The following is a 24,127-nucleotide window of genomic DNA, read 5'->3' as shown; positions in this document are numbered from 1 at the left end:
GGTCTGGCTGAGATGGAGTTGTTTTTTCTCACAGCAGCACAGCATGGTGCTGTGCTTTGTATCTGTAGCTAGAAAGGTGTTGGTAACACCCCAGTATTTGGCTGCTGCTGAAGCAGCGCTCACACAGCATCAGCACTGCCTCTCCAACATTCCCACCACCATCACCAGTAGGCTGGCATGGGGAAAATCTTGGGAGGGGACATAGCCAGAATAGCTGATCCAAAGTGGCCAAAGGGATATTCCACATCATATGACATCTGCTCAGTAATAAGAGATGAGTGAAAGGAGGAAAAAGGGGGGGCATTCATTATTTATGACATTTGTCTTCCAGAGAAATCATCACACATAATGAAGGAGGCCAGGAAGTTGCCTGCTGATGGGAAGTAGAGAATAAATCTTTTGCATTGCTTTGCTTCCACATGTGACCTTTGCTTTCACTTTATCAAACTGCCTCTATCTTGACCCACAAGTAGGGGTTTTCCATCTTATTTTCCCCCTGCCTGTCCTGCTGAGGAGGGGAGTGATACAGTGCCTTGATGGGTACCTGGTGTCCAGCCAAGGCCAATCCACCAGAACACACTGCCTGATGAAACAACCTTTGGGTCAGGTCTGCAGCCACATCACCTACTAGTACATCCTCTTTAACTCTTGACCACAAAGCCACTCCTACTGCCCCTTTCCAGCTGATAGATGCATGGCTAGCACACTCATGTGGAAGGCAGTGGACATGGTGATCCATGTGTGCACACGTAGCCTGCACCAACACGAGCCAGTGTCCAGTCACTTGGCTTCCTGGAGAGAGCAAAGCTCACTCAGATTGTTCCACCTCGGCTCCATGACTGAAAGCACTCACATCAGCAGTTATCACAGCTCAGCTGATGCACAGGAACAGGGAAATGATTTTATAATTACTTATCAGATAACCAGCCTCCTTCACACCCAACTCCTCCGTGTGTGAGCACGTCAGCTGCTTCCAGCTTAGGCCGCTTAATCCAAACTACGCTCAAGTGTGACTTGGCACCAGCAGTGCCTGCTGATGCCAGAAGACAGCGGAGGAAGATTTCCTCGAAAAATTCCTCTCAGTTTGTCCATATGCAAGTAGATGCAGTGCTAAGGGTGCAAGAGCACCTCAGAGGATGGAGCTGCTGCCCTGGAGCTCAGAATGCTGAGCATCCCCAGCTTTCCAAGGCCACTCTTTCCTGGCTTCAGCAATGTTGGATCAAAGAAGGAAACAGCAGTGTCAGATGTCAACAGCTTTGCCCACTGCAGAATAAAGAGCCTCTTTCAGGGATTAATGCTCAAAGTAATTACTCACTCCATGAAAGGAAAGTATCTTCAGCCAAGGTGACAGCAGGACCATAGGACTATGTACACTGCCATTTCCCTTTAATGGTTAATATGGGCTTTTAATTTCCCAGAAAGAAGAAAAAAAGATGGTCTGGAAACTAATGTTTTGTTATTTTTTATTTTTAATAAGGCTTGCTGGTCCAGCAGCATAAAAACATGAAAACAACCCCAACTTTATTGCTAAATAAAGAAAAAAACACTAACATGAGTAGGCACAGAAATCTGAATTAGGAATGTGAGCTGGTAATTACCCTTTCAGGCCCTGATTAATTGCATTTGAAGCCACAGAGACACCGAGCCGCCAAACAGGACTGACTGCTAACAAAATCCACACCACAAACAAACCTGTCTTTCTCTCCCTGTGCCACCACACAGGAATGGCAGCTCCCCAAACGCAGTCTGCCTTTGTGTCCTGGTGTGGAGTGCTATCCAGGGCTGGACAGAGATACAAAGTCACACTTTTGGATACCTCAAATAACCCCTCTGAGGTGGTCCAGCCTGCAGACTTGAGGTCTCCAAGTAGCAGATCAAGAATGGACAGATGCCATCTCCTCCACTTCTAGATGGAGGATTACTGTCTATGTGTTTTCCTGCTGCAGTTCAAGAACACAGCTCCACTGGTGGTTATTACACACTAAAAAGGGACAGAAGATTTAATCCACTTTGTTGCAGCAACGTAAGAGTGTTGTATTTGTTTGGGTCAAAGATCCCTGTAATCCAGCTCCCTGGGTACAAGTGGCCAGTAAAAGATAGGCAAGAAATTCAAGAAGAGGAGACACGTAATGGGATCCTTCTCCTGACATACACTCCCTATTCCTGCACAGCAGGGGTTAGGCATTTTGAGAATTGGAAAATAACTTTTAGCAACCAGTACTGGCTTCATCCTACAGAAATTGCTCTAGTACATTTTTTGAACCCACAGATTTTGTGGACTCTATAGAGTCCTCTGGAAATTAATTTCATAATTTAATCACACAGTATGTGATTACATACTTCCTTTTGTTCACTTTAAGCTTGCTTTCCAGGTTTCACAGGCCACACCTGGTTTTTATGTTCTGAGAAATAAAAATAATTATGTCCTCCTCACTCTCTCAAATTCTTTGTGATTGCACAAACTTCTACTCTATCCCAACCATCACCTTGTTCCAAACTGAAGACTTTTAGTGTATTTATTCCTATCTTACAAAAGCCAATTCACCTCTGTAATCACCTCTGTCATCCTTTTCAGCACCTTACTTTATTATATACACTTTCTGAGAGGCAACACCAGACCTGCACACGGTGTTCACAGTGTGGGGAAATCATGGATTTCCATAGCTGAAGCTCTGGGTTTTGTTCCCCATTCTTTCCCTAATTCTTTCTAACACCACCTTTGGCTTTCTGACTGCTGCTGACTGTCGAGCTGCAGTTTTCATGGAAACACCCTCAGAACCAGTGAAATCTCCTTCCTAGATTGCAATGGTTCTCCCCCTCTGCCCTCCCCCAGCACTGCTTTGTGCCTACCACCACCAAACTGCCTTTTTACCATGTATATCATGAGACCGTCCCCCAACTTTTTTCAATCAGCTCCAAATTTGGGTTTCCTAAGTAAATTTCATGATCAGCCAAGTTAGTTAGTTATATCTCTAACACCCTCTGTTGCAGATCATTGGCTGAACAGCACAGATTCTAGACAGATCATTCAAGAATTCCTGATAAAGCCATGTTTCTTTTCAGATAGGAAGTTTTTAAGTCTTCATCCCCAGAGGATGCATTGTTTTAAACTGTGGGCTATTGACACCTATTAGCTTTAAATCCCCTAGTTTAAAAACTTTCCTGTAACATTTTTATTTCAAATGTCAGAAACCAACCATTGTTGTTAATGTCCACTACTGTCAAAGCATCCATCCTTAAATGAAGGCTCCAACCTGGCAGAAAATAAGCTTACAGCCTATGTCAGTCATACATCAAATAACAAGAAAGGCTGTTAATATAATTATCTTCTTATTGCTATTTTGGGAGGCACAGTAGGTTTTGATGGATCTTGAAGTAATAGGATCTCTTAAGCCATAATTTACAAGCACGTCTGTCTTGAACAATTTTCCACATGGGAAATTAATCACATTCTGCCTAATGGGAGGAAAAATATCCCTTTGCAGTTTGAATTGGATTTGCCATGGTCAATTGGATGTGGGATTCTTCTTTATCCCTACTCACAATCTGAGGTGTAGTGTTGCCATCAAAAATTCACTATACCAGATTCCAGAGATGAAGATATTTCACTGATGGGTGATACTTTTATTCAATGCCCACAGTGACATAAGTCAAGCATGGCAGAGCCACAGAACTGGATTGTGGCACATGTAGATTTGTAGAATTGTAGAAGAAGTAGGAATTGTAGATAATTATTGCAGAAACTACATCCCAGTAAATGTCAGTGACAGCTGCTATACAGTCCAAGTGTACTTTGGTGTTACCTCTGTGAAAAAGAAACACTCAGGCCAGATTCAGGAAGCAGGCAACACATCTCCCATCAGCAGTGGACTGATATAGACCACCTGGACCCAGATCAGGGTTAATTGGCTCATCTTTGACTCTGAACTGCACTCAGAGACTCTACTCAAGCTACCATGAACTGATTTGAATGTGTGAAACAAGTTCCTAAGTCACACAGCTACCTAAAAGGGTTATGGTCCTCTAATGCATACCTCTATCTCAGCTACAACAGGAGTGAATTACCTAAGGCAATGGGTTACATTCTTGAAATCACAACACCAGAAGCTCCATTTGCTACAGAAGTGCAAGACCTCTCAGCAGTCACTGCTCATCCAAAGATGCAACCCTGGGCATGAGGTCCTGGGAGATGTGACTGGATGCTGAGGGTCACTGAAAGCTGGAGCCACGCTGCAGTTCTGAATGACATGGGACAAGGTGCCAATGACAACTCAAGGACTCACAGGTCTCATGGACAACACAGATGTTTATCCCTGCAGGTAAACTCCTGCAAGAGACCACAGGGAATTCAACTGAAGGTACCTCCTGGGCCAGGCTAATGACTCGCCTGGGGGCTGGCTGTTCTTTGTATGTCCACAGTCAGTCCAGAATGAACTCTCCAAAAACTGGGGTTTGCCTTCCTTAAGGTTTTTACTGAGATAATTTGCCAAATTTCAGTTCAGGTTTGGAATTTGATTCCTTCCTGTCTCCTCATCAAAAATTCAGTGTGAAGAGTGAATGTCCTGGTGCTGATTCATCTCCACTGAAAATCTAAGATACGCACTTCTGCTTGGAAAATCCCAATTTGATTATGGTTCCAGTGGAAAAAGGGTGAGAAAGAGAGACTCGGAAAAGGTGATGGAAAATAAACCAGAGAACTAACACATCAGCTGGCACCAGAGGTAAAGAAGGTGTTTCCAGGTAGCAGGAAAGGAATTCATAAAGATCTGTGTCTCTGCAATCCCTTGACTTTGCCATTAAGAAGCAAAACACAGAGTTACTCAATGTTTCTTTAAGGCTGAAAGACTAAAGGAAAAACAGGATGGCTTAAAGTAAAAAAGGAGTAATCGTATGACTGGAAACTATGAGTGCCCCTAGCCAAGCACCCAAAGGAACTGAGTAATGTTCATTAGTCAGTGACTTTATTGGTACTTGGGACTTTCGACTGCTGAGCAAGATTTAGACCAAGAAGATATTCTGGGGCACGCTACTCTATTTATGTTTGGACAGAATTAAACCTCACCCTGCATAATATTTTTCCATGCTGATTTAGGTAGAATGAGCCCTCGCTCTTATCCTGTGCAGGGTGAGAGTGGGTCCACTTCTTGGGATCAGCATGGTGGAAATACCACTTCCCAAACAGCATTGTGAGGGCAGAGGAGATGGCTGGAGAGGAGTGTTTCTTCTGCAAGGAACCTGAAGCTATTTTCCAAAGTACTATTCCCAGAGCACAAACCCACTGTCCCAGACACTGTACAAACACAAGACAGTCCCTGAGATTTATTTGTTCATAACCATAAATGCTGAGTCCCACTGTAGCTTCTGAGGAAGTTAATAAATAGCAGAGAGGTGCCGAGCACCTGAATTAACACCGGGCACACCTGTGCAAAACAAAATCTGGGTCATACCTCAAAATTATCTGACTGCAAGAAATACACAGCATTAAAGGCTGCCTGTTCAGCCTGGTGATGCTATACTTCACCACAGGGACGTTGAGTAGGATTCAACTACTAGTACGGTCCTGCGTATGAAGAGATGGATGTGGATAGAGAAGAGAAGTGGGACCAGTGGAGCCCAGCAGAGAAATTCCTCAGGCACTCAACAGCCCACACCATGCAGCAGAACCTCCCACTGCACTCATCTGCAAGATACACGAGAGTATTTCCTGCTGGGTTACATAAAACCATGTTGCTGCAAGTGGATTTGAAAGATTGGGCTTTTTCTTTCCAGACAGAAAAGAAGGAGGAAATAAAAGTATTTCTTGCAAATGCTACAGTGTTTGGTCTGTGACAAGACACTTTCTGAATGCAGCATTCGTACAAGTACACTTCAAAGACCACATGCAACTGAGGAACTGGTGTTGTGGTGACAAATTATACTGGTGCCACTTGCAAATCAGAATGGTGCTGTCCAGAAATAATGAAGTTTGGATTAAAAATATGAAGTAGCTTAGGAAAATATCAGATTTTGACGAAGTTTCTGCTACTGTGTAGACAAAAATTCTTTTCTTTGAGGCTTCTTACAAGCACAAACCACTGACCCTTCACATCCAATCGCTGCTCACTCTGAATTAATCTTCATCACAATCTCTTCACACTATGGCTCCAAATAACCAAATCACAGAAACACAGCACTAGGTCTAAAGAGACCAGCAAATCCATTACCCTGACTCATGGTACAATCAATTCTACCTATGGCACTACTGAAGCATTCAGTTTAACTTGTAGTTATAGATCTCCAAAGTGGTGACTCCTTACCCCCTCATGCTACCCAAAATCACCTGTCTGATGCACTACAACAAGGAATGAGTAAATTTAGGACACGAAGAAAAGTTTAGGTCTGAGTCACCACTGTGTTTTCCCCTTTCATCTGGTCTAAGACCCCAGTTTCAGCAAAACTACCATAGTAACACTCATGTAACCAGTTCCCATGACTTTGCTCTCCAAGGTGAATTAAACTGCTATTACGTGAAAAGAGGGCACTGATGTGATCTTTTTGAAATTACTCATATAACACAGAATCTAACTAATTTCTGATATTTTTGAAGGCATACAGAATATTTTATTTTTAATAATAAGCAGATCAATCCCCTGCAGTCAACTCTTCAGACGGGTCAACTGCCTGGGAGTAACTCAGGAGGGTCACTTGTGAGTCAGCTCAACAAGTCAGATTGCTTTAGAACATCTTGTAACCACCAGGAAACCTGTACCAGTAACAAACCACAGCATAAACCCAGAGCCCCTGAGGAACCACTCCAGGCATCACAAATGGTGAAAAGAAAAAAATCTTCCTTGGCCCTTTCTAGGCATTTTGCAATAGGGAAACGCTGCAGAAAGGGAAGCACACATTTTCAAATGGAAAAGCCATTAATGCAAACAGAGCCTGGCCCTAGGACTAGGACGGATCAGAAGCAAACTGAGTGACATCAGAGCCGACATCTCGTTGCTGTGAGTAAGAAACCAGCCTGACTACGCCACAGGATTAGAAACATATGCAGCATCAGTGAACCTCTGGGGGACAGCAAAGGGCTTCATGGTATAGATGAGAGAAAAAAAAGAGAAGAGCGTGGAGGGGACAATCTGACAGTCCCTTCATCATGTGCTGGCATTGAGACTGACCTAAAGGACTTCAGAAAGGAACACAAACACCCATACTGGCTACTCTGCAGCACTACAAGGACCTATGTGTGGCTTATGGGGCTGAGGAAGCCAAGAGAAGCTGCGTCCTTGTGCCGGAAACAAGCTACGTGCAAGAAGAACAGAAACAAGAGACAGAAGTTAATGAGACCGAAGAGGATTATCCCCTCTCCCCAGGGATCCATGGGTAAATACAGGTTTTCCTGCAAACATACTCTTTCCACTTGGGGTGAGAGCTTTCCTTCCATTGTATTAAAATAGCTAACCAATTTGAAACAGAAGTCAAGTTTCGAAATGCACATGCACAAGTGCACACCAGGAACACACTGACACTTTAGAAAACAGGACTCAGGGTCAGATGACACTTGGGCTTTTCTGAAAATTTCCTGCTGGAGCCTTTCGCACTGTAAAACTATCCTGAATTAATTTGAGCACTCCAAGCAGACAAGCCAGCTGCTTCCCTAGGTCAGCCTGAGACCTGCTCTTCAGATCCTTCACTTGCTCACCCAAAATAATCATGTTCTTGGGAAGAAGGATTTCAGTGCCTTCCCCAACTTGCAGAAAGAGTTTGTGACCCCCATATGCCAAGTGGAGGTTCCTACACCCTGTCTGCATCAGCCTCTGCTTGCATGAGGCTGTGTTTTATAAGCCTGTGAGCACTGCTTGAAGGAGGAGAAAATGGGAATGAGAGACTGTAAATCCCCTGGGAAGAGCAGTACTTTGCTCTCCTGATGCTCTCAGCCTTATGCCTACACTCTCTTAGTGCAGTACCAATGTCAAGAGAAACTGTTTCTTTGGCAGCCTAATCCAAAACAGGCTTCTGTAGCAAACAGTTGGACACTGCCAGAAAGAGGGACTGGGCTCCCACCACCTCCCCTCCTTCATGCCATACTGCAAAAGCCACCCTGAGCTACCCCACAAAACTGTCTCAGTGCTTTGATGCCCACAATCTTACACTCCCTCCTTGCACCCACCACCCTCCTGTCCTCTGAGGATGCAGCAAACTGTCCTCTCTTTGTTACACTACTGCACAAAACAGCAGCCAAGAAACAGTTTTTCCTTTGCAAAGAAATCACTTCACCATGATGTAGTAATTTCACTCCCTGTTAATTAAAAAGCTTGAGCTCCAAGCTCATACTTCCAAGCATTTGCTCTGATGGGAGGAAAACTGACAGAACAGTCTCAGCCAGCACCAGAACCACCCCTGTGAAAGGCCTAATTCCCTATACCTCTTTAATTAAAAGTGGATGAACAGCAACCTCCCACCCTAGAAACCTTTAAGAGGAATAAAGTCAATCTATAGGCTTATGAAAATAAAAAAGGAGGATGGAAACAAACACAAAAATCCTGCCAGTTTTAGATCTTACCAGAGGATTACAACATCTGGACTCTCTTTTCAAGGGGAGGTGAACCGAGGAATGGACGGTGTGGACAGAAGCACCCCTTGGAGTGAGCATCGTGCACGGGGAGTTGGTGGTGGGAGAAGAGGAGCAGAAAGCCACAGAGAGAGGAAACACCCTTGCCCACACGTTTTTGTCTTCACGGCTGCCTGGAGGAACGCTCCTATCTGCTGACACCACAGAACAAAGGATCTGATTTAATTGCAAAAAACAAAAAGGGGCCCAGGGGAGAAAAATCCTAACAGATGATGAGTGTAGCTGACCTCCAGTGAAACGGAGAACAACTTGTGAGGAATAATCTAATCCATAAGAGCAAAGTATTTATCATCACTCTTACAGCAAGAGACCACCCTGCTCCAGAGAACATCTGCAAACAGATGTGAGCATGGAGGCTTTAAGCACGACATTACCATCAGTCAGGGTGCAGGTAACTACAGAAGGACTTTAGAGCTGCAGCATTTTTATGCTACACAATGTTTTATGGATTTATTCTTTTAACACCATGGGGAGATACAGCAATTCTAGTTTGTATCTCTTTTTCCCCAATACAATAAGTGCAGAGAGTGTGGGGGCAGATTTGGACCCTCTTTATAACACTTGGGCCCCCAGATCTTCTCTTTCCTATTTGTAAAGCAGTGGGAAAAACTAGTTGCCCCCACATCTTGGGCAGAATTAATAACTAAACATGGGCTTAACTGGTGAGTCTCAAGTTTGCACCCTATGGCAGAGGGACAGAGAGAAATTGAAACCAAGCCCCTGAAGTGGGCTCAAGCCCCAACTCCAGCCCCCCTCACCTGCTTCCATGTGCTCAGGGTAAGCCCATGCATGGTAGTAGGGGCAGGATGTCATCTCTAGGGCTTTGCTGGAGCAGTATTGACACGTGCATGCGCAGAATGAACCAAACTCGATTGTTTTTCCACTCGGACCAGAGAAAATTAAAACCTTGTGAAAGTCGCTTTGTCTTAGAAAGAAAGCAAATTTACTTTGCTTAGCTTTATTACAACTTAGCCCTCTTAACAGTTTGATTTCATTCTTAAGTAATTTTAAACCCTAGTGTCATATAATCTGGCAGCTACACTGATGGGTTTCATACAGAAAAACATAGGGAAAGGATTTTCAAAAGCACTCAGACCCGCTGTGACTGCTCCTGCTGAAGTCAACAGTAAATCCAATGATACCACTGGGAGCAGAGGTCAAGGCTGAGCAGGTTTGACACCACAGAAACTTATGGGTGGGATTTTCCATCTCTTCAAAAATGATTACTAATAACAAAGTATATTAAAAATAAAGAGCTAAGTTGTGACCCTGAAAATATTTATGTATGTGCCTAGCTCACAGATTGTAAGTAATTATGGGAGGCCTGATTTCTCTCACTTTCTTTATTGTGAGCCAGGAATAAGGGTCCAGATGCGTGTGGAAAACCTTGGCTCATGGAGAGGGTCAGCTACAATGATTCTGGTAGGATTACTCGTGCTTTACAGAGATTTTGAGCACAGGCATGCACACAGCAAGACTTCTTGGAAACACCAGGATCTTCCTAAACCCACAGCCACACTGACATGTAAGTACACCAAATGTGAGACAGGACTTTCCTGGTTGTGATGGTAGTGGATATCTGCAGAAACAGCATTAAAATCCACTCACTTCTAATCGACTGTAGCAAAACTTGGATCAGAAAATGAAGGCTAGTTAAGAAAAACTGGAGGGGGGTGTGTGTTTTATTATTTGTGCAGATCTGTGACATGAATTAACCCAACTTCAAAGGATGAAACATCATTATTACAAAGCACTGCATTGAGTGTAACCATTTCCAGGCTATTATGCAAGCCCAACTGAAATAATATTATGGGTACAGGGTTACTCTTGTTCTCTATTAATCCCAAGAGGAAGAGGGATGTGACTTATTTTCTCATCCTGACAAATCATCTCAAGACACTGCTGAATCAGACATGTTTGCAGCTTAAGAGGAAATAAGTAAAAATGTTCAGCTTTTGTTACTAAGTTTGAGGATTCGTTAACAGGAATGTAAAACTAAACCTCATTTAATTCCCCTCATTGTTCATGATATAAATCCTTAGGTTGTGTAGTTACACTGGAATGGGGAGGAGGTGGTGAAGATTTAGAGGTCAACTTTTCAGCTATTCGTTTCCAGGCAGTTTCACTCCCAGCTTCCTGCACAATACAGCAGTCTTCCCTGCAAACCTTTCAGGGGAAATGCTTTAGTTGCATAAAGGCTGCAACTGTTCCCACTGCACTGAAGCCATAAAACTAATGCAGTTGAACCAAAACTTGATAACAGCTTAATGGCATAAAGCAATATTTGGACTAAACTGAGCCTGATCATATCACTCTGAAGTTCTTTTCCAAGTTAAAAGGCTTTTATTTATAGTCTTTACTTACACCCAGGAGACTTTGACATATTTTAACTAACCTGCCTTCCTTGTCTTCTTAACCTTGGTCCCTTTCCAAGAAAGATGTCATTTGACCACGAATGGGGTTTGATTTCCAGCAGCAGAATTAACCCACAACACAAATCCCTTGTGTTTATTCCCTGAGTGACGGTGCATGTTCTGGGGAGTGAGCTTAGCCAGTATTTCCTTGATGAAAGAGGTGGAGGGGAACAGGCCAGAGCTACCTCTGTTACCACATCAAGCACCTGCATGAAACAAATCTTTGAATCCCACCGATTCCAACTCTTCTGGGTTCATAGACAGTACTGGGAGAACAGACTACACTGAGACCCACCAGTGCACTGGTGTTACTGTTACTGGGACTCACTGGATTTCCTCACGTATTTGTCACACCTCGTTGACACAACTGTCATGGGCTGCCCTATGCAGAAACACAGCTTACACAGTGCAATCCTGCCTACAATCACAGACTAACTGGACCTCAGGCACCACAGCCTTCCCTCCATCCACTGGGTACAGCTGGGAGGGACCTCAGAGCTGCCCTGGTGGTCACATACTGTGTCAAACGTACACGGCATCTCCGTGGCACTGCACCCACCACCACAGCCAAGGGGAGATAATGAAAGGACAACTGAGTAGCATTTAAAGACCACAGAGAGTTGATTCACCCTCTCTTTGACAGGGGTGAGAAAAAAAGTAACATTTTTGTCTGTGGTGAGGGAAAGAAATTGAAAACCAGTATTATATCAGGCTGAACAATGCCATGACCAAAATAAAAGCCTTTTCCTGTCTCTGAGGGTCTTTTTTTTGACTTGTGTGCAGGGGTCTTCTTCAGTCAGGTCTGGTGAGTACTCGCAATATAATTCATGTGTGCTCCAGACCTGGCTGGTAGGGGGCATCTGACGTGGGTGATGGCATCACACAAGATGCTGCAATCCTCAGATCCTGGACACCTCAGCTGCCTGCAGCAGCACTACCCTGGAAAGCTTCACGCCTTAATTTTCTCAACACCCTTTTTATGGCTGCTCTCTGGGAAGGAGCAGGGGTACCTCATTAGCTTGGCTTTGTTAGAGCAAGACCAAGACGTGGGAAAGGAGGCCCAAGCAGGTGGTTCAAGCAAGCTCTTGGTGGTCCAGCAGCACATCACTGGCTGTGTGATGCAGCAGGAAGCAGGTGGGTCGAGCAGGTCAGTATCACACTCCATCAGAGAGGCTTTCACTTGGTGGACAGTGTACTCATTCCAGCTGTGGGCAGTCCACCAGTGGTTCTCCCATCCCCTGTCACCACGTGCCAGAGCCAGCAGCAAGCAACCCCTTCTTCTCCCAGACCCTGGGAGAAGGGGATGCCTGAGACATTGTGCAAAAGTAAATATTTACATAGCCGGGGCCTTCCTTCCCCTGCCCTGTATTTTCTCCCCTTCTTAAAATGTCACAGATCAGCTGTTTCCATAATTGTGCAGGAAATGAGTTCCCTGCTGGCTGGCAGCTTAACACTCATGTGTGCTGGGTCTGCTGTGGCTGCACCATTCACCTCTGCTGCTGCCTCTTGCATGCACCCAGAATCTTCAGAGGATACGGCCAGAGGGGAGATGGGACAGTCAGGGACATGGCCACAGCACTGCATGACTATGGCAGTCCTTCCCACAGCTGCAGCTCAGAGGAACCCCTATTCCCTGGACCATGGGTCAGATCAGGATCCCAGGAGACCTGACACTCTGTTTATGCCACTTCAGAGCAAACATCCAAACCAGACTAACACAGCTTCCTGCCTGCACACAGCGGCGAGTGCACTCAGGAAATTCAGGCATATTTCAAGCTTGCGACTTTTTCTTTGTTCTTCAGACAAAGCTTTGTTCGCTGGAGATGTTGCTAAAAGGGTTATTATCTATAGGAGACTTCTCTTCCCAAGAGGAAATCTGCTAAACACACAAATCTGCATTTGCTGTGTTTTGTAGGAGGTGGGATTATGACAGGAATATTTTCCCTTCTGCTCTCTGCATCTAATCATTTAAATAGACCGGCGGTGACGACACTACCCAGTGGGAATAGGCACAAATGCCTTTAGCCTGTACTCCAGCCTGAGAGTGCACAGACCTATCCTGCCTCAGAGTGCACAAACCTATCCTGCATTTGGTGAGAAGAGTTGGAAGAATTTGGTGGCAAACACATCTAACAGTGAACTCAGTGAAAAAACGTCTGCCCAGCAGTGTAACACCCCAAATAAAACCCCATCAAGTTTGCAAACCAGATTGCAAATGTTTTGCTTATTCTAGGTCAGCCCTGTGCTGTTCAGAGCCCTGACTATGAGAAGGAACCTGCAAGTTTGAACTTGCCAATGCTTAGGATGTAAAAGCAGAAGGGATGTAATTTTCTGCTCTTTATTTAGAGGTGGCAAAACCCTGATAGAAAACGACACGGTGAAAGGGCTTAACTTCAGACCCACGGAAATTTGAGGGCAAACATTAATTACCTCAATCCTGAGTAAAAGCCTGGGGCCTGTATTAGCACCTCTCTGAATGAGAGAAGCTCAAGAGGGTTGAATTTCCCCCTTCTAGGACTTACTTTCCTTTCCTCATCTACCGACTCTTGGTTTCCTCTTTCTAATTCCTGCGTTATTTCCCTCTCTCTACATCAGCTTTCCCATTAAATGGGACTATACTCCCCACAGGGGAGTAGACACTGCCATGGGTTATTTCATTATAGTGAAAATAGATTTAGTTTGGCAAATCCCTGCCTGCAGTATCCCCTCACTCTGCTACTGAGTATAAAGATCCCCTTATGAGTAACGACAAACGTGTTCATGAGAGCCTGAAAAAAGCTGTATTGTGGAGCAGGGAGGTCTGCAAAAACACCACACTAAAGAACATCAGCACCTGAAAAACCTAATAGATAGAGAAAAGTAGGATAAATCACTTGCAATCAAGCAGCAAATTCCCAGGTTCACTGTTTCCAATGCACAGGAAAAAAATAATCACAACTTATTTTAAGCATGTGAGCATATAAATAAATCAGCTGGCCCAGCCAAAAGGCAACGTGGGCTGAAAACAGATTCATACAGAGGTCCAACTTTTACTTAGCTGTGGATCTCAGCTGGGCTCTGCTCTTCTCAATTGCCCAGGCAGCTTAAAATCAAATACAACAAAGACAAGATCAGGCAGATAAGTAATATCCAGAGGGAATATCCAGAGCCTGTGGGGCTGCAAAGCCATCTGAGTCCCTGGCAAGCCTGACTCCCGGGTTAAAAAGCACTTTCATTGTATGGGCCATTTGTTAATGAATTGTGGGAAAAAGTCAGATTTCAAAACAGAGATGAAGACAAGCAAACCCTCTCCCCAGTCTGTGGGTTGAATGCAGAATACTCTCAGACTTGCTACATACCACCCACTTTAGATTACAGACTTGGAGAGTTATTTTTAAAAAGTAATTATAGTAGTAGAGGGCACACTCATCTGGAATGGCTGCCTGAGGAAAGGACGAGCCCAATGCAGCTCAAACTGCTTTTCAAGTCTATAATCGCATTTATTCATTGCCTTCAAAAACAAGAGTCAAAATCCAACTAATTTCTGAATAAAAATGTCTGTGTATTTCCCCAAGGAGTCCAAGTAGCTAGACTGCACTGAAAACCTGTCCTGACCTTTTAGTCTAACATCCAACAGTGAAAAAAAAATACCCATTAGCTTGCTTCAAGCAAACCCAAATCAAAATCCCTTTCCATTCTTTGTTTTCCCTTGAAACTGTGGCTTGATCATTACAAAATTCTTATCAGAAGACTCAGATGGTCTAACGAGAGGCACATCATGATCTGCATATGCTGATTTCTGCCCAGAGGTGGTTTCTGGTTGAGCAAAACACCAGTTCTTGAACTGTGTGAGAGGAGTGGCTACAAGCCCCAGAAAAATATTCTGTAGGCTTTTTCTATTCCAGCCCCCCATTACAGCTGCCAGTTGGTGGATTTTGGATCTGTATGCTGAGAAAGGACTCAGAAGAGACTGAAAGAGAGAGAAGAAGACCAGGTACTTGTGCAGATGCCAGCATCGTTGGGTTTTTTTCTCTCTTTCTCTTCCTTTTGTAATGAAATCAGGACCTTGGCTCATGCCCTGTTAACATCCGAAGACCTCCAGAAGGCCTAAGGATGCCTGTGAAACAGGCTCAGCATGCAAAGCCAGAAGCCCCCTGCAATCCCTTACATGGGGCTCATTACAGGCCCCTCCTCAGCAGGCAGCTCTGAAAGCTGTGCCTTTTCCGAAGCTTCTTCAATAGGAAGCAGCCTAAGGGCATCCTATGACCTCACACTTGACAACTTGCCTTTTAACCAGAGAAGACTTAAACCCTAAAAATATCTCCATGGAGCCTGAAGAAAAGAATACGCCTGTTCCCCTCAAAATCATCAATCCTCCCGCTGCCTGGCTGAGGAACAGCCACTTCCTCCCGGCAGCCCCTGCTTTCCCTTCAAGCCCTGGAGCCGACAGGAAATCCATTCTCCTCTTGTGAGAGACAGGAGATGAATTTTCCACAATAGCTCTCCTAGCAAGGCAGAAAATAGACAGAAACAATAGAAACCTCTAACTCAAACAATAGGAGCTGCTGAAGAGCAGCTCACCAGAAGCTTGGCATCACCCAAGGCCTAAGCAAGATGGAGTGGAAAGAAGCCAAGGACCTGTTAGCTGTCTTGTTGACACACTACCCAGGCTCACATCTAAGTTTGTATTAAACCTAGAAGCACTCTCCCATTTCAGAGAACAGGCAGGAAAACTTAAAATATGTGGATTAAAATGAAATTATATTGCATTACGGAGCAGTCCCCGAAAATTTTTCCATAGTTGTTCAAGTGCCCAGGATTTCACGCTGCAGTGCCATGGGTCACCTCTCCAACCCCAGCAGCTCCTCTGAGGTGGGGACAGGGGACTGCGATGCTGCCTTACTGCAAGTGGGTGGAAGGGGGTGCAGGCAGAGCCCCTCCTTCTCCATCTGGGAGTTTGATGCCTCATATTCAAGGAAAGCACACCAGAATATCTCAGTTAATAGTGTTACACAGGTAAGGCTCAGCAAACCAGAAATCTGAGACTCTGCTCTGTGTGTGCATGTGTGCCTATGATACCTGCAAGACTACCCCTGCCTGTTAAAGGAACACTGTTTCAAAGACCTTAATTCATATTTTAATCTAAAAAGTAAGATGTGACTTGATAAAGAGAATTTTATCTGACCTCTCCTGGGCTTTTTTGATCTTTAAGCTACTTTTTGAGTGGCTCTGAACTGCTAAAATACTGTTCATTGCTGTATAAGTCAGGAACTTAAAATGACTCCAAAGAAAAGTTAAAATCTTTTACTTGTTGCTCTGCCTCAGAGTGATGCAGGACAGAATAATCAAAAATTAAAAATAAATCTGAAATTTGCACATAAAATCCAGCTAAGAATTAGGACAGGGAATGCATTTCCTTTTAAATGCCCTGCTAGCAACCACCTCTCCAAAGGAGAACACTGCTTGATATAAGAATGCCTCTGAAATTTCTAGGGTCCTTCTCAGCCACTGTGCACCTTAGAGTCACTGTCCCCCTTTCTCCCAGGGTGGGCAGAATAAACATCAAAAACGCTTTCCATGCACTGAGCACCGCTGAAATGCAGCACCTTTGACAAAATTACACACGTCCACATCCTAATTTTGCTGATCCTGGTTTCAGTTTACACAGGTGGAACATGAATGGCTGGACCTGAAGGTCCAGCAGTGCTGGCTGTGTTAGGATCAACCCATTATCTCTGCTTCAGCACACGACCTCTGAACAAAACAGTTTCTCCTCCAGCTCAGAGCAAAACAATAGGAGCAAAGTTGGAATATACACAAATGGGAGGAAAAAAACCATGCTCTCATCACCATGGACAAAATCCTGCTGTTGCCAACCTACTGAAGCCTTTTTCCCCAGCTTCCTCTTGCCCAAAACACAGCATGGGAAAGGGGAGGGGAAAAAAAACCCAACCCAACACACCAAACCAAAACCAAAAAGCAGACATAAGCACCTGGGATGCAGTTCATCGGCAGATCTCCTTCCCCACTGCAGCCCACGAGTGGCAGAAACAGAGGCGAAGAAAGTCCCAGTCGGCATTGGCGAGAGGTTATTCCCCATCCTCCTGCATTGTGCAAAATGGGGAGGCTCCCGCCTGCCAGCACCCCTCACCTGCCCCAGGTATCTGGGCGGTGCTGGGTTGGCTGCCCGCGCCCTCTCCGACTGAACCTCTCCCTTCCCGCAGCCCTCCTGACTCACACATGGCACCGGGCTCGGCTGGCGCTCGCTCCCCCAGCTCCCGCTTTGCTGCAGGAACAGCCCCCAGCAAACTTCAGGCTGGGAGAGACTGGGGCTTCTCTGGGAAACCGGGAGCCTTGCCCAGGGATTAAGCAGTCAGGCAAAGCTCTCCCAGCGGGGATCAGCTCACCCCACTCCCACCCACTGCTGCTGGCAGGAGCAAGGCGACGCAGCTCTGGAGCACAAAACAGGGCTGAACCTGCACTACCTGCAGGGATCTCTGCTGCCCTGTATTTGCTGCCTGTCCTTAAACCACCTCAGCAGGCACACTGTGTGCTCCTCTTGCCTCAGGGCCAAGGACAGAGAAAGTCCCAGAGACCCCTCTAAGATGGTGCCAAAGTGTTTCTCTTCTCAGGGGGAAAGCAGGTCGGAAAGCAGGTCATTGGGGCACAGCGGGGCCAGGCAGTGGCTGGATGACATCCACCATGCTGGCATCCCTTCCAATGCCCTGGCATGCAGCCACCAAGCTCTGTTGGCAGCATATGTCCCAAACCAGACAGTTTCCTCTTTCCTTGCCCTAATCAAGCGGAGGAGGAAAACCTGAGTGGGAAAGCAAGGAATAGAGAAGGTGCCTCTGTGGCAGAGACTCCCAAGCACTGGAGGCAGGAACAACAACTGGGATGTTGCTCCTGCAGCTGCCTGACCAGGTTGGTAGGGTAGCCTGCACCGACCACTCTGGTCCCCCTGGATAGGACTCAGCTTCCCAAGGGTAAGGAAAACCAGGCACACAAAGCAGTATCCTCGAGCAAGATGTCTCCCTCTCCAGGCAGCAGGGAAACTGCAGAGCAAGCACTCAGCAAGGATTTTCTCCTTCCAGCACATCCTATGCAAAAAACTCCTGTTCTTCCACTGGGAGTCAAAATTGCTTTGAAGCCCAGGCAGGAATCAAGCTGGAATCTGGATGGGAAGTGCAAGGGGCTGCCATCATCAATGCCCAGCCCTCCATGACGTGGCAAGCCCAAGCCTCTCTCCAAGGCAGGGGTCTGCAGCCCAGCATGATATGATGATTTCAGGCCATGCAGTGCGTTTGCCCCAGGGCTGCACTTTGGAAGACACAGTGGAGGAAGAAAAGCTGACATCCCTCCCACTTCAGCTTTGCCTCCAGATGGCTCTCCCACTTAGTGCCAAGAGAAATGAAAAACAATGCAAGCCTTGGAGTCTTGGGTCAACTACTGCAAAACTGCTAATCTCAGACTTGTATTGCCCTGTCTCTGCCACTTGAATTGTCACTGTGCTCTCCAGAAGCTCAGTAGACCAAGTCTTCTCCTTCCAGATGAAATTCCTTTATTAATTACCTCAAGATCTGTGAATTGGGGAATCCAAATCCGTAACACTTCCTCTCTGCGTATGCAGCTATGAAAGTATCTGACAGGGAGGGAGCAAAACTTCACGTCCACAATCCAAAGATTGCTTTTCAGATATGCAGCAGGAGAGATGACAGAGAAATTGATGCTTTGCAAATGGGCTCAAACAACAGCCACACTGGTACAGTCAAACAGCACTTTTTCATCCATGTCTCCTAAAAGTGATAAACCACCTCTGATCTAGAAAGGGATTTTTCCAGCAAATTTTATTTTAACTCTTCCACAATCTCCCTCCAAAAAAAAAAAAAAAAAATCATACCACCAGCTATCAAAATCCTCTATGGCCATGCCACAAACAGGGGTTTTTATGGGGTTTTCTCTGCCCAGCCTCCCTTGATGCAGACTTTTCCAACAGTAGAAAGGGAAATCAGAGAGAAGAAAGGAAAAACTCATGGGTAGAAGATAAAATGAGGAAAGGAGACAAAAATATCAGTTTTGTCCTCTCAGTATGGCTAAAAAAAAAAAAAATCACATAAAAATTGAAGGTACAGAAGTGAGTTTCAAAAAGTGAAACAAAACTACAAAATTGTCCACGGGACATCTTTTACAGGACTACCTGGCACTGTTTATCATTTCCTTGCACCTCTTCATGGCAGTGAAAGCTGTAGAGTCCTTGCTTGTGTAAGAGGGAAGTAAGGGTAAATACATATGAAGAAAGAAATTGATAAAAACAAGATAAAGGTGTCTAGAGGAAAAAAAAAAAATCTGTACTTCCCTGTTGTTGAACCCAGTATGGTCTCTCCTTGGGCAGCAAGGCTCTGAACTCTATTACACTTTCCTTGGTTTTACAGGTAAAAGGTTTCCAACACAAACACTAATTACTATTTCAGGAGAGCACCATGGCATTGCTGACAAGCAGGAGTCACAGGATGCCCTATGTCAGCTTCCTAAACCAGGCAAACCCCTGGCACTGAGAAGCCAGCACGCAGAGTCACTCCAGCTTGGCTGAATCAGGCCCACAATCAGCAAGCAAGACCATAACATCTTCATAAAGTAGGATTTAAGTACAAACATCTGCCCTGGCGTTTTTTAATTCAGGGAGTTTATGGGCAGGTATTCGTTTCCGTAACCCACGTCTCCAGCTGCAGAAATGCCATGCGTGTTCTAATTATGGCAGCCAGTTTATTTAACGGAGTTTGACATTGTTTGACATTTAGCTGAGTCACCTTGTTCCCGGGGAAAGCAACAAGGGCTGCTCTGCAGTTCAACAAGAAAGAGGCAGAGATTCGATATCAAAAGTAGAACATATATCACAGAAATTTTAAATTAAACACAGCTGAGGTCTATTCTGTTCTGGCAGCTTCTCTCTTTGGGACACTAAGTCGACCCAAATGTTTTCCAGATATAACTCTTCCCCTCGAGGACATGTGGCAGTACCATCTCCCTCATGTTCCTGGAGGGTGGGAAGGGTAGGAAGTGTTGTAATGGGCATATGGGGTTTATCTCACCCTCCCCAAATATCACACACACATGTATGAGGACACTGATCACTAAGAGCTGCACAAAGACTGAGCAGCAGACAGTCACCTGCAGCCAGCCAACATTTTTCTAGGATATAACAAATGGGCCACTGGCAGTCAATACAGGAGGAACAACTGCTACCTGCAGACAGAGATTTTCCTACAGCACCTTGCATGAAGCCATCTGCACTCCTGTACAGTGCTTTCAAGGATCTCAAAATGCTTTCCAGCATGAAAGGCAGGCCAGCACTATCCATTCTTATCAAACAGAGGTCTCAAAACATCTGTGAGTTTATTGGTGGCACAGCTGGAAAGAGAGCCTATTCTTGGACTACTCTCCTCATCCCAGGTTGGAAATGGAGGTCAATGTCCCCTCCCCCTGGCTGCAGAGGGTCTGAATGCAGCACAGAACACTGCAGAGAGCAAACCCTGATCCTGGGACTGCCTTCCACAAGGTTGATGGAGGCTGCCAGGAGGCTGTTCTGCCCTACTGCAGCTACGATGCTTCTGTCATGTATTTGTGCTGCTGGTTTCCAAGTCCCTGCTTCCCTGCTAGTCCTGGAGCTGTGCTCACCACACATCTGGAGCAGCTGCTTTGCCTGCACACAGCATTGGGGACCGCAGCACGCTCCTGGAGACGACTAAGCCCTTTTATCCCAGCTTCTCTTCACAGACCTTAAGGGAAGAGCTTTTTTATAGCTAAAGACAGAATAGACCTCTAAACAGGCTGAAAATACTCCATTTATCCTGGCAGGCAGTGCAGCAAGCCAAACTTTTAGCCAACAGCCAGAATCGTGCAGTCAGACAATGGAGAGCTGGCCAGAGCGTGCACTTCCAAGAGCACGCTGCGGTCTGGCTCCTCTCCCCGTGCTATCCCTGCAGCCGCTGCTGGAAGAGGCTGTGTAGAAGTGTGTGCTCTTACCCTTAGGACAGGATATCCATCACGTCCAGGCCCTCTGCGAAAGCTGTCAAAGGGACAGTGGCTCAGGCCAAAAAGATAAGTAAATATCTTTTTGGCCAGCACTGCAGAAATCCCTATTTGCATTTAACCTTCCTTCAGTTTCCCTTATATCCCAGTGGCACTCTAATTATTCATTCCTTGTTACACAGTAACAGTGTCTGCAGAGCCACAGAATCCAGAAATGACAAAGACTCTGGCTCTGGTCTCCAGCGGCCTCCCAATTGGTGGCCCAAGCTTGGGCTGCCAGTTTGCACCCCACAGACACAGCCCCCCAGAAGACATCAAATCCCTTTGTGGGGCAGGGCATGATCCAACCTGAATCTGAACAGCTGATGTAAGATCCCCTGGGAGCCCTAAACACCATGCCAGTTATTTTAGGAGGAGGTGGAGGTCTGGTATCACAAGACTGGATGTATGAGCTCCCAGGGAAAAGGCATTTATAAGAGTGGTCACGAAAAGCACTGGAGACAGTAGCTGGGGAACTGCAGTCTCCAACTGCTCTCACTGATCTTGTTTAGGGCTTTCCCCACAGCATTACCTGGTAGAAAAGGAATGATTCTTTGCTTGGGGTCTTTCTGGCCTCCTTCAATAGGGAACTTGTCCAGAAGCTGCATCTGCAAAGGAAGCACAACAAACATCTTAGGGGGAAAACATGGACTGGCTGCATTCGGACGAGGAGAACTCATGGTTTGTGTGTGGTTTAAAACAAAAGCAACTGCGGGAATTACTCTGCCTTGTTGCAGGGGAGCCTATACATAAAAAGGTATGAAACAGTTCGCTCCAAGAAAGGGAGGGCAAGTTTCTGGCAGCACAGAGGAGCTGGGACAGGGCCCAGGCTGACATCTGAGCCTGGCCTTGCTGCTGTTCTAAAATTAGGCTCCCATTCTTTGTTACAAAACACATGCCTTGTCTCTATCCACTGACTGCCTGTGCTGGTGGAGACACAGGTTTTACCTGACCACCCGCCTGGCTAAAAGTGCTGTTCAAGCAACCAGATTAAAGTGTACTTCATAAAACACCTGCTCTGTCTTTCTGGCAAGACACTGCCCACTGCCTTGGTCCAGTACAAAAGAGCACTCCTGTTCTCCCAGGGAGACAGAGATGGAGTTTTGGGGAATATCTTCCACTGCAGTCCCTACATGGAGGACAGCAACAGAGAACAGACAGCAGGGAGGGAGGACTCAGAGAGCAGAGCATCCCAGAAAACAGCAGCCCCATGAATGGCCACAAAGCACAGCTCAAGGTGAGTGTGCTCTCAGCAGACGACAAGCACCCTTCCGCACAAGGTTACAGAGCACCTGAGCCAGAATTTCACCCACATCAGCTAAGATCTTGCCCCACCACCTTCCAAATCCAGCCCACCACAACCATCTGTTTCTAATGCACCCCCAAGAGCTGTCCAGGCTCAGGATGCTGTTTTACTGCAGAGCTGCAACCAGCTTTCAACTGGAGGAGCTCAAAGGGGTATTGATGGCTATTACCCAGTGGGCATGCTGGAGCAGACTGCTGACCACCAGTGACCTCCTATGCAAACAAGCCTCGAAAAGCTGCATACTGACCTGACATTCCTAAATGAGCCCTACAATATCTTTTTGGGTGATGAGACTGGATGGACCAGTGCTGCTGAGGCTGAAGACCAGCTGAAAGGCCAGGCACAACCTCAGACTGCAAGGAAAGATGCACCTGCTCCAGTGGCACCTTCATGGACCTGCCCAAAAGACACCAATTCCAGCCCTGAAAACTGCACCCCCCATTGCAATCTTTTGCTCGCATTTAGCACATGGTGCTACCAAGATAAGTACCCAAATCTTGACATTCTATTTCACTTCCCCTACACGTCAGATGTATGATGCAATGCCCTGTGTCCCCTCTCTACACAGAAACCCCAGCTCCCTTGGACAGGGGTAACTCCAAAGCTCCTGCCAGCCCCGGGGCTCCTTCCCAACATGCCAGGAGAGATGTCTTTCAACGCACAATCTGCAGCCCCTGTGGCCTCTGAGGAAGGCAAGGAAAGAAAAGGAAGAAGTCATCTTATGTGCCCTTGCAGAACCCCTATCTCCTCACCTGAACTGGATCTACAGGTCAATAGAAAATACCCAAAGTGGCAGGAAAAGCTGTGGGGGGAGGGATGCTCATCAACCAGCATTTAATCTCATCAGTGCTCTATGTCCAACAGTGAGGATGTGCGAGTTAACAGTGGTTTTGCTAGCTCGACAGATTTCCTTTTAAAAATATTTTTTTGCTAACTTGGGGAAAAAGCAGCCAGAATTTATTCTTTTTATTATTATTATTTTTTACTGGTTTTGTTTTAAGCACACAGAATCCTTTTCCTCTTGCACAGAACATCTCCAGCGTTTTCACCATATGGCACAGCAAACCAAAGATCAAGAGGAAACTCGGGAGTAGAAGAAACATCTGTGCGGGAGAAGTAGTTAAAAGATCCCACATGTTTCCCCATCAGGGAGTCAGCCTGGTAAATAAATAGACCATAGCTTTGTGGGTTGCTAGCTAGCTCACTTTTCTGCCTACAGAGACATGTTTTTTATTGAAAATGGGAAATTTTGTTTTCTTGTAGGTAGAGCTCTGGGTGTCTGAGGTCAGGTATGGGCAGGAGTTTTGTTCAAAGGTGGGGAAAAAAAAAAAAAAAGGGAGGGGGAGGGAATCCCCACCAACTGACTTGAAGTTTCACTGTTGCTACACTTTTAGCCAGGAAGGCAATTCTCACTTTACTACAGGGTGACTGATTCAAGCTGGAACCGATACAGTCAAATTCCCATGGTTATTCTTGGAGTTAGATTAGCTTGGCTAATACAAACCTTTTTAACCACATCAAGAGACTCACAACATGTATAACTGAGTGCTATTTATCTAAAGGGTGGATATCAGCAAAATAGATACAATAAACTGCAGCTGGAAGAGTTTGGCTAAGCTTTCCTAGACTACACTTTCCACCCGCAGGTCTCGCCTCCATTGGGAGGGTCTGGATGGCAGGGAGCTGGGGGAGATAGGGGCACTAAAGAGGCCATCAACACAACTCATGGGGACACAGCCTGTCCCAATG

At 45.8% G+C, this 24,127-nt stretch overlaps 1 protein-coding gene across 3 annotated transcripts in view; it reads right to left on the bottom strand.

Annotated features, from left to right (window-relative positions):
* SH3PXD2A (SH3 and PX domains 2A) overlaps window positions 1-24,127 on the bottom strand; it is a 257,272-nt gene that overhangs the window by 162,735 nt on the left and 70,410 nt on the right. For all 3 annotated transcript variants that reach the window (XM_050335381.1, XM_050335398.1, XM_050335388.1), the window contains exon 3: window positions 21,605-21,680. In XM_050335381.1, coding sequence (XP_050191338.1) covers window positions 21,605-21,680 — 76 coding nt within the window. The remainder of the gene's footprint in view (window positions 1-21,604; window positions 21,681-24,127) is intronic.

This window comes from Myiozetetes cayanensis, unplaced genomic scaffold, assembly GCF_022539395.1.
Source record: "Myiozetetes cayanensis isolate MyiCay16 unplaced genomic scaffold, myiCay2020 scf10, whole genome shotgun sequence".
Classification (NCBI taxonomy): Eukaryota; Metazoa; Chordata; class Aves; order Passeriformes; family Tyrannidae; genus Myiozetetes; species Myiozetetes cayanensis.
Note: the sequence above shows the minus strand (reverse complement) of the source record. Positions and strands in the feature narration are given on the sequence as shown.